This window comes from Pteropus alecto, unplaced genomic scaffold (genome assembly GCF_000325575.1).
Source record: "Pteropus alecto unplaced genomic scaffold, ASM32557v1 scaffold87, whole genome shotgun sequence".
Lineage (NCBI taxonomy): Eukaryota > Metazoa > Chordata > Mammalia > Chiroptera > Pteropodidae > Pteropus > Pteropus alecto.
The window spans coordinates 16,273,375-16,286,024 of record NW_006443225.1 but is presented as its reverse complement, the minus strand read 5'-3'; the positions used below and the strand labels follow the sequence as shown (position 1 = coordinate 16,286,024).

Here is a 12,650-nt window from a genome sequence, read left to right as displayed (position 1 = left end):
AGGTAGGAGTCAGGTGGTACTCATGAAATTGTTACATGGCACTAAACATTTGTGTAAAATGACACTTGTGACTACTTATTAAGGGCTATTAGAAATTAAGTATGTAATACAGGTATGCATAATAATTCATCACAATAACTCAAGGCATCTTAGTGAGGTAGCTGGCTTAGTGTTCAGAGGTGAGGTGACAGATCAAAGGTAAATCTGGGATAAATTCACAGGCAATTAATTCTAGATATTTTGTCAAATAGAGATTCTTATCTCCAGGACACCATACAGAGGTAGAATTTGTGTTAACTGCAGTCAGATCCGATTAACTTAGCTGCTAAAAACCCCTATTAGTTATATAATCATTTTAGTTCCAGAGAGTGTTCTCAAGTAGCCCTCGCTGTGCAAAAGTCTGATACGCATGGCTTTGCGTTATCAGTTAATAACAGCGCTGGTCCTACAAAAACGTGGTTCAAATTTCGGTTACGATGGTAACTCAAGATTAGGAGTGAGTACTGCGTAAACACAAACTGCACTGCTCACTCTTCAGTCTACAAACAACGACCCAAATAACAGATAGTCTTGTGATCTGCCACCAATCACATCACCTCTCTGTCTATCCGTGACTGGTCCCGGACATATATTATTCAATTCACGCACAGACAACAAAGTGTGTAGTTTTAGGCGCCTGTCTCCCGGTGACAAATCCATGTGACATTTTGCAAAAATGGACAAATGAAAGAAAATTGGCTAAAAAAGAGATTCAAGTGCAGCAAAGGAAGAAAAAGTGATAATGCTGGGAATGAAATTCAGGTCGAACAAAATGGACTTATAGAAGAGAAAGCTGAGCACTGGGATGTGGACACTGCTGTTGGCTGAGTCTCTGAACATGCAGCCAGGTTACTTAGTGGAGGAACAGCTGTCAATGAAGTGAGGAAGTAAGTTGTGTTGTCAAAAACGAAGATGCCACAGAGGAAACGAAATGGGCAAGAAACGCCACATGGAATGGATTCTTGGAGATATTTCAGGACATTAAAAATGAAGAGGATAAACTTTTGGAAGTTGATCCAAACTTCCAAAAGAGTAATACTTATCCAGGCATGGAACATGCTCACTTCCTCTTGTAAGTTATAAGAAGAGGTGGAAGCACTGTTCAAATGACTTTTCTTGATTTTTTTTTTACAAAACAGTAAAACATTACTTCTCAGTGTTTCTAATGTTTTAAATGACAGTGTACAAAATAAAGAGGATTATTATATTTTTCAACCTCCCTACACATCTATAATGTGTAGTTAAGAGAGATCTTCATGTTTTGACAATCGTTTTTGTTTATTTCTTACTGAGGTATAACTGACACGTAACATTACATGACAAACACTTTTAAAGTTCCCACGCAACCATAATTTCCCATTGAGAATTAAGATTACTTTGCATGGTTGCAGCATGCACAGTCACTTCTATGGGTTGGCACTACCAGGCAAAGCTAGAACTGACTGCATGTTCTCTTATGCTTCAGACCTATGAAATGGAAAGAGTTAGGCACTCATATCACCATTTTAGGGAGCAAAGGTACATCTAAGGAGACTGAGCAACTTGCTGAATATTATAATCTCCCACAGCTGAGTCCTGGAGAAGAAATTTTATCCAAATTTTGCAGTTTTGGGGTACTAATAGATTCTTTCCCAAAATTCCTCCTTTTTCTCAGGTAATTAAGACATGTTACGGTTGAGAAGTGGCCTGGCTACTTACAGATCTGGTCTGTATGAACCAGTGATGACATGGGACCTAAAAGTATAGTTTGTCCGGTTAATGGATCTTGAGATAAATGTGGATGCATGGGATGATGGAGATGACTAACGTCACTGGAAGCACCTATGGAAGATAAAAAGATGCTTGCATTAGTGATATTTAATCCGGAATAGCAATTTTACCTTGGAACGAATGTTCTGATTGACAGCTCGAATATTGCTATTTTTGCAAAGTGCTTTTTGGGAATTCAAAAATAAATTAATAGAACCACTGCCATATTAAGGACAATGTCAGCTTTCACTGTACATTGACTGGATGAATGTTGTATCATATTATGTTGTATATTAATAATGGACCCTGTGTGCTGTTTCCTGGAATAATTGCGTTTGCTGCCTGTTGTCAGGGCGATTCCAAGAATCACTTACCTCAAGTTCATAGTATTTGGGGTCACCCTAATAGCATAAACAACTCTTATTTCAGGAAGATATCATTAGGGACACATTAAGCACTAGAAAACTAAAAATAAAATAAAGCGATTTTACAAGGAAATTTAATCTAGATCAGAACATGGAATAAATGCTTTCTTAACTTATTCCTGACATTTAGTGCAGTAATGAAATCTCATTTTTCCCTTCTCATTGTGTTCTGTCAATTAATTATTTCGGGAGCAAAATGTTCATTTTTAAGATGTTTACATTTCGAGATGTTGCAATTCTGACATCCTTGAGCTTTTAAAGGAGTAAAGGCATAGGAAAATACAATGCGCTTCAAGGAGTACCAAAAATAGGAAATATATTTCCATTTACCCTGTCGAAGGGCCTGAAAATTAAGGTTCGGAGCTAGATGGTGGAGGCTAGTAAGAATGGGGATTTGATTATGTCCGAGTATTTTGTCCCCAGCCAACGGGGTTTGCAGACTTTCTAAATGTTAAAAAAAAAAAAAAAGAAAAGAGCTTGTTTCGTCATGGAGAAAAAAAATGTGTCAAACATATTTAAAAGTACACAGCGTGATGCTAATAAATGAAGTAGCATCTCAAACATACTCACCGCCCAGTAACATTTCTTGAAGCAGGTTGTCGATTTTGACCATCCCGAAAAGTTTCACGAACTGGATCTGCTCAATCATTTGCCAGGTGACGCTCTGCAGGGTGGGCAGAAGCAGAAGCAGCTCCCCGAACCTCCCGCGGGAGTCGTACTGCCGGTCGTTGATGTAATCCTCCAGGCTGAGCTGCACTTGGAACCGCATGTTCTTAATCTTTACCGGGTCGCTCAGCCCTTTCGCGTCTAATAAAGGAGCACAGAGGACAATCTAAAAATTGAATCTTGCTAGTGTGACAGGAACTGGTCTAATATTACAAATAGCTTCATTTTCACTACAATTATTTCTTAATGGGGCCTTGGAAACAAACCTGGATCAAAAAATACAATCGCCTTCAAACAAGCATACTCATTGTCATCAATCTGGATTTCCTGAAATGGTCGAACCAGCTCGTCCAGCACTCGATTGGCGACACGGCTGATCTCGACTTCACAGCTGTTGCGGTGAATGACATAGTTGTTCCCTAGGGAGAAAAATAATCTCTCACACACACCCCCCTCAAAATTGTCAGATCTTGTTTAAGTTTATACAAACCAATGTTTTAAACGGCATTCCCTAGCAGACATCAGAATAGTACTTCCTCTCTTGGTAGGGTCAAGTTAGAAAAGCTTAAGAACACTTAAAAGATCAATACCATTGATAACAGGATCACGTGTACTTTAACAGCCTCGGTTACTGGTAATAACAGTGAAGTACAGCCTAATAATAAGCTAATAATTGACAAGAGACAAACAAAGTATAATGATTAGCTTTCCGCTATGTCAGTTATCTATTAGTGCCTTACTTATTAATGAGCATAATATAAAACCTAAAGAATCTTTCTGGCTTACAGTGGATTAAAAACAGCACTCTTTTGGTGTCTAGGTATATGTAACTGTAACAACGATCGAGACACGATTTTAACAAGCCTTAGTAGATGAAGCTGACTATTTAAAAATTAGCACGTGTATTCTCATGCGCTGCCTCATTAAATAGTAAAATCTCCCTTCCTGGGTTTAAGTAGAGATGGGATGATCGCTGTACAGGTAGGAATTTAAGGGAGTTCAGAAACTGGATAGAGAACTGGACCACCTAATCTCTAACGGCCATTTTAACTTCAAACATCTCTGGCATAATAGGATGAACATTTAGTAGCTTCTAATATGTTACCAAATTAAAAGATTATTATAGCCCCTAAACTAACAGCTACGTTGTTATTTTACAGTTTCACAAAAAGCAAAATATTCTGAATTCTTTCACTTCGGGCAAAGACAATCTTCGGTGTAGCAACATGTACAAAATGTAGCCTTGCTCTTATGAGAGGTTAGTTTACCTAATTTTTCATGATGAAACAATTGAGAACTATTAGTGAAAACATTTTGTTTTCTAGGTATTTTGTGTTCAGATCTATAGGGGTCCTATGAAGGCAACAGAATATTTACGAGAATTTGAGAGCACCATCTCCGCAGTGACATTCGGTTGCTTAAAGTCCTGGCTCTGTCCCTTACTAGTGCTGTGATCTTAGGGAAACTGTCTGCTTCTATTTCTTCACCTGCAAAATGAGCTGAAAATAATACCTCCCCGTTGAGGGTACTGTGAGGATTAAACAGGAGTGCTGAAATGCACGTATAGCGCTAAGAGCAATGCCTGCCACATAGTACGACCTCAATCAATATTAGCTATAATTGTATTATGTTCAACTTATTTCTATTTGGGGCCAAAATATCTATCACATGAATAGCATGAACAACCTAGTCATCGTTTCGCACAAGCCAAGGAGAGGTGGAGCTAATAAGCATTATGGGATCTTAACTCCTCGACGGGACACCTAACTTTATAAGACAAAAGCTTTTTCTGTGTCTCGTCCCCTCCACCCGACTTTCCACTCCACCTGCCATCCTACTTCTGCCTCTCCTAGCGCTGTTATTTAACTATCAAGATGTTTCAGACACTGTTACCAAGTTTTTTTTAACGGGATTTTGTAGCATACCATGGGTAATGAGATCACAGGAGATACACGTGTTCCTTAAAAAAGTATAAAATAACATATATTACGATTATTAACTTGACACAGAGGGAGTGTCCTGATGATCCAAATATCTCAATGCATTCTGAACTTCTCTGCAATCAAAGCAAGGAAAAATGGGGCCTGAGTGAGACATGATCAATTAAATCCCATTTGTGGAGTGAGAGGACCATTTGTCAGTGTCTATGAATGCTTGGTACATACAGAACAGCTCCTGCGTAAGAATGACACATGCATAATTTCTTCATAAATTTTAAAAAAAATAAAAAAAACAAACTTACCCAAAAGCAAAATATCTTTATACACCATGGATCTCTTTGTAGCTCCAAGCAGTAAATGCTCCCCCGCATGAGCTCTCAACAGTGCCACCTCAGTGAAAAATCCCAAGTTTAACGATTAATTATGAAATAGGATTAAAAAATGGTATCATATGAGTGCGATTAACTTAGTGTTCTTTAAGCCTGGGTCTTTTTTTAGTTTGTTTTAATAAACTATAATATTCACAGAGAGTTGCCATCACTAATCCTTCAATGTTTTCTGAAATTAAGAGTATCGGTAATGTGTTACTTCTCAAAATTTCTAAAACTAACAAGTCAATACAAAGTCAGCAAAAACAAACAAAACAAACAACAGAACAAATAAGTGTTTTGGAATGAAACGTAATCCAACAAACCAGAGTTCAAATCTGGCTTGGCCATTTGCTACCTGTTTAATCATTTATGTTTGGGACTCATTTGTTTTCATCTATCAAATGGAGATAGCAATAAAAATTTCAAAGTGTAGACAAAAGGATTAAATAAAAAAATATATATGTAAACATAACCTCTTACACTCAGACCGAACAAATCCAAGCAAAGTGAGGACTGTGACAGAGTGAAACGGGCATGAGGGTCTGGGTTCCAACCCATTCGACATCAGTCCTCTACCTCTTTGCACTAAACTCTCAACTGAGCTTCGATGACAGGAAGCATTTCAATTTCAACACATCAAAGTCATGGTCCTCCACATCGTCATCATCTTAGTAAATGGCATCATCGTCCAAAATGCTTGTTTATATCAAAAGCAAGACTCCATTTTGATTCTTCTCTAATTGCCTAGCAAATCCTGGTACCGTTTCTCCATTGCTACCACTCAGCCCAAGCCTTTGTCATTCTTCCCCTGGCCACACACCATATACTCTAAAGACCTAACTGGTACCCCTGCTTCATTCCCAGTCCCTCTGTCCTAAATCCTCCTTGACAGAGCTTCCAGGATGATATTTGTAAATTAATAATCACTTAATACCACTCCTCTGCTAAAAACGCTTCACTGATTTCTTATTGCCCTTAGAATAAAATCCAAACGCCTTCCCCAAGGCCTCGTAGGTGACAGTTCAATGCCTTGCCCTCCACGTACGCCTTGGGTCTCAGCTTGCCACACCCTCTGCTGACTTTTCTCCAGGCACATTATTTCTCCCTGCTTCGGGGCCTTGGAACACGCTGCTCCTGTGCCTGGATGCTTTCTCCTCAGGTACTTCTATGCTTAGTCCTTTGTCATTCAGATCTCAGCAAAAATCCTCTCTGACTCCCAATTTAAAGTACCTGGTACCACTGAGCGCCAGGCATTCTCCAGCAACTCATCCCGTTCCACTTTATAGAACTTATCCCCACCTACAATCAACTTACTCATAATCTGTGTATTTTTTTTATTGTCTGTCTCTCCAAAATAGAATGCAAACTTTATGAGAAGAATGATAATCTAAATTTTTACTGCCGAATACTCACGGTTCATAAAATCTAACATCAGTCTTAATAAATGTTTGCTTGATGAATTTACTCAGTGAATTTAACTGATCTAGAGTTCAGTTTTAAAAAACTGTTAAGCAGAGATTATAAAACATATGCCACAGAGATCTTGAGAGCATTAAGTAAAATAATAATCTAAGATAACATAACTGACAGCTAATTCCACGGTAATTCCGCAGCGCCTTACCCAGAATAGACACTTGCCAATCTGTGGCCGTTAATGCTATATCGTTAATATCAAAGTCTGAGTTAGTAAATTAAAACTGTTTTTGACAGGATACTGGATTTCAATTTCCTAATTTTCAAATCATCGTCTTCAAACACAAGTCAGCAACTTTTAAAGAGGACTGATAATAAAAATATAAAACTGATAAATAACATAAACCTGCTTATATAGCTTGGGGTGAGACAAGTAGGTTTTAGCAATTTAGCATTATTCACTCTGAAATAACCTTCTATGCCAAGCTATCTTTACGATATGTCAATAACCATGACTCATACCAGGAAGGCAATGACGGAACATGTTAAGAATAATTTCAGACTTCACAGAATTTTTTTTTTTCCTATCACCAAGTAAAATGCTCTCCTAGAAATGTAACTAACTTCCTATGATCACTTCTTTTTTCTGGCTGTGTAAATATGTTGTGCTTCTTTGACTTTTATATAATCTTCCACTTTTCCCTTTGACTGTTTCTTTGTTTTTACGTATCAGTGATAAAGAACACTATTCAAAGATGTGAAGATATTCTCTGGGTATAATACATGTTGTTGGTTTATTCAATGAGGAGGGAACTGGAAAATTTCAAAATATTTGCATCTGCAAAATATTATATACTACTTAGATGGAAGGGTTCAAAATGAACCTGAAACTAATAACCTAATCTTCACAGACTAATTAGGAAATTAAAGTTCTTAACTGTTAATTAAAATGTCTTAATGTATGTGTTACAAAGTATAAAAACATATGTTATTAGAGAAAGATCATTACAGCTGAATTTTCTCTATTCCTCTGTACATTTCAGAGCACGATTCTATAGACTTTTGTGTGTGTGTGTGCCAGACCTACACTTTTTCTACAGTACTGCTAGAATAAAATTGACAATACGAATAGCAAAGTTTTATATGCTAATTGCATAAAGTGCCCACAATGGCACCAACACACCCTGTGTGGTTTCTGTGTAGGAGCGGTCTGGCATTTCTGAGTAATTTTACACAGCACCTTCAGTAAACATCAAGACAAAATTGTGTACCACTTGCCTCCCAGACATCTGCCCTGCCAATCCTTTGTCTCACGATGGCAGTTACTTATCTGCTTTTGTCCCACACTTAATCTTTTTAAACTCTAAAAGGAAAAAAACAGCGTCTTGCTCAACTTCATCCAATCAATAAATTTTCAAGACCCCTCAGACAGAAGTTTTGCCTCTTGACAGAACGAGAAGGTGAACGGACAAGAAAACCAATCTTTTCCTCATAAGATAGTTTAACTGTTGTCAAATAGTAAATCTATTAGGAATAGTAAATCTATCACAAATATAATTAAAGGAACGCACAAACATGGCAGAGTTCAAAAAACATGTGTTTTTTAAAGCATTCGCAACTTCTTTAAAGTCTACCTGATCATCCAGCGGTAACTCGCAGAAGGCAGGGATGTACTTAGCCCATTCCACCAGGACTAGGAGCTGCTGTTTCATAGACTCACAGACCTCACTGATACTTGCAATTTTCTTCACATTTATGTCAGTGCTTGTGCCAGGACTTGAGGCTGAGATCTGGAATGAAGAAGAACATTATATTAATTTATCACTTAAAATAGTTCTCTGTTTTCTATGACTGCATAAACACTACTGAAGCGGGCATCATCACTGTCACAGTGTCTTGAAAGATACTAAATATTTTTACATTGAGAAATAAAATACCTATCAGTTCAAGTTCAGTTGAAAACATTCACTACCTGGTAAGCACATGCCCTGGGAGCAGTATCTTATTTTACTGGCCGAATCTATAGAAAAAGTTACCCGACTTTCAGAGAATTTCATAATTCAAAATGACTCTACAAAGAGATAAAAGAGGATTTACATGAAATATGTTCTGTGATTTTAGTATTAATTAAAAAAAATGACATTTCCATTAAGATAGCCCATCTTTAATTTGCTGGAAAGGTTTCCAGTGGATAAAGTTTACCAAACTGGGGAGAAAAGACTCAGATGAGAAGCAGAATGATTTATGTTCTGCACTGAATGGAAGTGCTCCAAAATAAAGTTAAGACGCCAACCTTTGACTTGGCCACACTGAAAAGCCTAACATAGAATGACAATTTTAAAAACTATATACAATTTTGAACTATATAAAAATATAAGTGGTGTTAAAATGCTTTTCTGCTGAAAAAAAGTCACTTCCTAAAAGTTCTTATAATTTTTTTTTAATTTTCGAACATGTGTGCGTGTGGACGTGTTTTTCTGTAGTGTGTGTATTTCCTCTTGAAGCCATTCTCTAAATGCTTTATAGGACCATCAAGCAATTTCAAGTACTGATGATGATAACAGTGATATTAACTTCATCATATTACCCTTGTGTTATCAAAAACGAAAGTAGTTGCACTGAGTCATTATAGGACTGGATTAATAATTAGCTATTTCGTAATTTGCTTTATAATAGAAAAATATCATTAACATTTCTAATATGCTAAAATGCTAAAATAAACTGTCTTCAAAAGATTTCTTGATTTTATTCTTAAGTGATTTATTTTTATACTATAACTTATGACCCACATTTTTAAACTTTAGAACTGGTAGTCTCATTCTAGAAACTTAAGACTCTTTCTCCTGTGTTTTTTGAATTCTGGCTCTTTCCTTCAATTCCACTTTCCCTTCAAAACCAGGTGCCAAGGTGAGTTCTTGAGCCCAGAAGTCATTTTCAAGGAAGGGTGCTCTGATGACGGGTCTCAACCAAACTCCCTCATAACTGTTGTAACCGACTTCACAGATTCGATTAATAAAACAAGAAACTGCCCCCAGAATGCTGTGCTACACATTAAATGTTTTAAATCAACCTTGTAAACATTTTTTTTTAGAATCTTTGACTAAAACGCGGGTCGTTTTTCCATTTAATAAAGAGGAACTTGTCCAGAAGTCAAAATTAAGTCAACTTGTCCGACTAATATTTTCAAAGTAAAACTCTTGAATTGGCCTAATTGTAGTTTACGTTAGTGATGAGCACATTTGACTGAGCCTGGAGTATCTTAGTCTCCCGCCTGAGTAGGCATTTGATTCTGCTGAGCGGGGCGGATGCTGGTACCTGGCGAGACCGAACCTCTGCCTGTGCCAGTGTGTTAATGGAGGGGATGTTGCTGCCATCAAACGTGCTTCTTCTCGTGCTTATTCTATCGCGTTCATTTTGGACCGCTAGGGGAGAAAAATCACAGTATTAATTGGTCGGTTCTCTTCAATATATGTCAGGATATACACTTTGACGTTAAAAAAAAAAAAAGTCAGGATAAAAAGCGAGAAGGGGTGTTTCGATAAGACCTGTTGGCGGGAGGAATACGACTGAAGATATTTTTCATTTTAAACCACTTTTAAAAGTAGAAGGAGCCAGGCCTGTCACTTGAGCTCATAAAACAGTTAGTGTCTTTTGGGACTTCAAGATGGTGTGCAAGTTGGAAAGTGTCGGGTCAGCCAGTTCGGCCACGCTGTATTTTCCTAAGATGGTTTTCCAGTCTCTCAAAGTTAATAAAACCATAAGATAACTAGAGAAGTGTATCGCTTGCGAGATTGACCAGGTCAAAGATAAGAGGGTATTCACTGTCAGAAGACATGAGTCACAGAGTTTGAAACTTCCATTTTCTTTTTCTTCTAAATCACTAGCAAAAAATGGAAACTAAATTTATTTTAGTTATGATTTTAAAAATACAGTCTTATGATCTCTTATGAAACAATGTTCTTGGGGAAAGTTTACGAATGTTAATAAAGCAGAATTGGCAGCACGTAGGGAATCTCACCTGAGAAGCGTGAGGTTTGAATATTACCATTTTGGAAAGGCAAAGGAATCTCATGTGTTATGGGAAAGGCTTCTATGAGAGAACAAGACCTACTTGTTTCAAACAGGAAAGAAAGAACAATGCGTGTCCTCAAATTCCTTATTGAAAACTAAGGTTTAAATATGGGGAAGTGTAAAAGGGGAGTATACACAACTATATCTTTATATTTGTCACATAAATATATAAATGTGAAGCAGATATCAAAGTTGGATTCAAAACTTAGGAGGTAAAATTATCTCTGTTAATCAACAAGAATGAAAACAAGGCCTGTGGTCCCTAATTATTTAAGTTAATGTTCTATTCTGTTCTCCTGGAAAGATAAGACATTAAACTGTCAACCCTTTTAATGAAATTATTCTTTTATTAAAAAATTCACTAACTTCTATGCTCATATCTACTATTTACCCAAAACTTACTATTAGATATCAACTCATTAATTTGGAAGAGAAAATACTTGACTTTTTGCCTTTCAGCATGAGTAGTCTTTCGGTTGGAATAAATCATTAATATTTTATTTAAAATTATGTTTACCGGTAGCTTACTCTTCCCTCTCTCTTTTTTTTTTAAACAGAAATTGTCATTGATTTTTCAGCTTAAACTGATGAAATACATTTGTGGAGATAAAAAATTAAAATGGAAGTCATGTTTTTATTAATTTAATTTACATGATCAATCTTTAGAAAAATGCTATTCGTAACCTTCTTATGCAATAATTTTTTACTTAAACCATGTTTATATACATTTCCATCTTAAAGTAATCCTGATATTATGCTATTATTGAAAGTAAGGGAAATAGAACTACTCTTAGACCCAAAAGTTACTTCCTAATCTATTGAGGAAAAAAAAAAGTATTATTCTGACTAGTAGAAGATATAATTCCACTATTTTTTAAAATAATTTTATTGTCTGTAAAACAAAAGATATATAGGAATTGATTTGCCCGTACTTTGTAGGAAATGGATAAAGATGTCTGACAAAGGGTGTAATTAATCCTATAAACTACCAAATATTCTATTAGAAATAAGCCATTTTTAAATAGGAAAGTGCTTCTCCTTTAATTTGGTACTCTCATTTGCCTTCTTTTCTGAGACAAGCAACGTGAATGAAACTAATGGAATTTGTGTGTCCTTAAAATATTGAGTGACAAAGAAAAATAGCTATGGTCAAGATAGGTTTGATACATCTTACATCTCTGCAGTATAGAGATTTGATTTAATCTTTTTATAGTTTGTGAAATAGTTCTGAAAAATATCTCTTTGTATGTGATAGCCATCTGCTTGTGGCAAAACTGGTAAGTAAAAAAATCTTGTAGTTGCTATTCCCTGCCAGGCATTTAAACATATTTGTTTCTAAATTCATGATATCTAAAGTACAAGATCATGTAATCAGATTATTCAATATGTTCAAAATAAAATTAGAATATCTAGTCTACGTCTGTCTCTCAACAGAATGTAAGTCCCCTGAGAGGAAGGCTTATTCTATTACTGGAACCTCCACACCCAGAACGGCATTTGGGAAGTAGCGGTGCTCAATAAATATTTGTAAAATAAATAAATGGATGCATAAAAAGTCAATGTTCAGTTAATATTTAGGAAATAAATAAGGACATTCAGTTGTTATTGACAATAAAAATGTGTTTAAAAACACACTTATAATTTTTCCCTATTAATAGACTTTTCCATTTATCTTTGAAACAGGAAATTGGAATGTGATATAGACAACGCTTCTGTTGCCAGGCACAACGCAGCGGTGCAGAGAACGCTGTGTGGGCTCCATCGTTACGTGACGACTGCTCGCACTGCTTACTTGCTGGGTGTCAGTGTCCTTGGGTGAATTCTTAAACTTAAGGAACCACAGATTCTTCTTCGAAAAAAACTGAGGAAAATCAGAACTCGTGTGAAAACATTATGACTAAATGAATATGTGTATATAATAATCTTGATCAGTAATGCTAAGTATTGTTATCGTGTTATACAGTATCCTTCTTTCT

The 12,650-nt window shown here is 36.3% G+C and overlaps 1 protein-coding gene across 1 annotated transcript in view; it reads right to left on the bottom strand.

The window, feature by feature from the left end:
• HNF4G (hepatocyte nuclear factor 4 gamma) overlaps positions 1 to 12,650 on the bottom strand; it is a 19,564-nt gene that overhangs the window by 3,149 nt on the left and 3,765 nt on the right. The window contains exons 2-8 of the mRNA XM_025041171.1: positions 12,636 to 12,650; positions 9,919 to 10,025; positions 8,238 to 8,393; positions 5,122 to 5,209; positions 3,146 to 3,298; positions 2,784 to 3,020; positions 1,738 to 1,860 (exon numbers count right to left, since the gene is read on the bottom strand). The exon at positions 12,636 to 12,650 is cut by the window's right edge and continues 83 nt beyond it. Coding sequence (XP_024896939.1) covers positions 1,738 to 1,860; positions 2,784 to 3,020; positions 3,146 to 3,298; positions 5,122 to 5,209; positions 8,238 to 8,393; positions 9,919 to 10,025; positions 12,636 to 12,650 — 879 coding nt within the window. The remainder of the gene's footprint in view (positions 1 to 1,737; positions 1,861 to 2,783; positions 3,021 to 3,145; positions 3,299 to 5,121; positions 5,210 to 8,237; positions 8,394 to 9,918; positions 10,026 to 12,635) is intronic.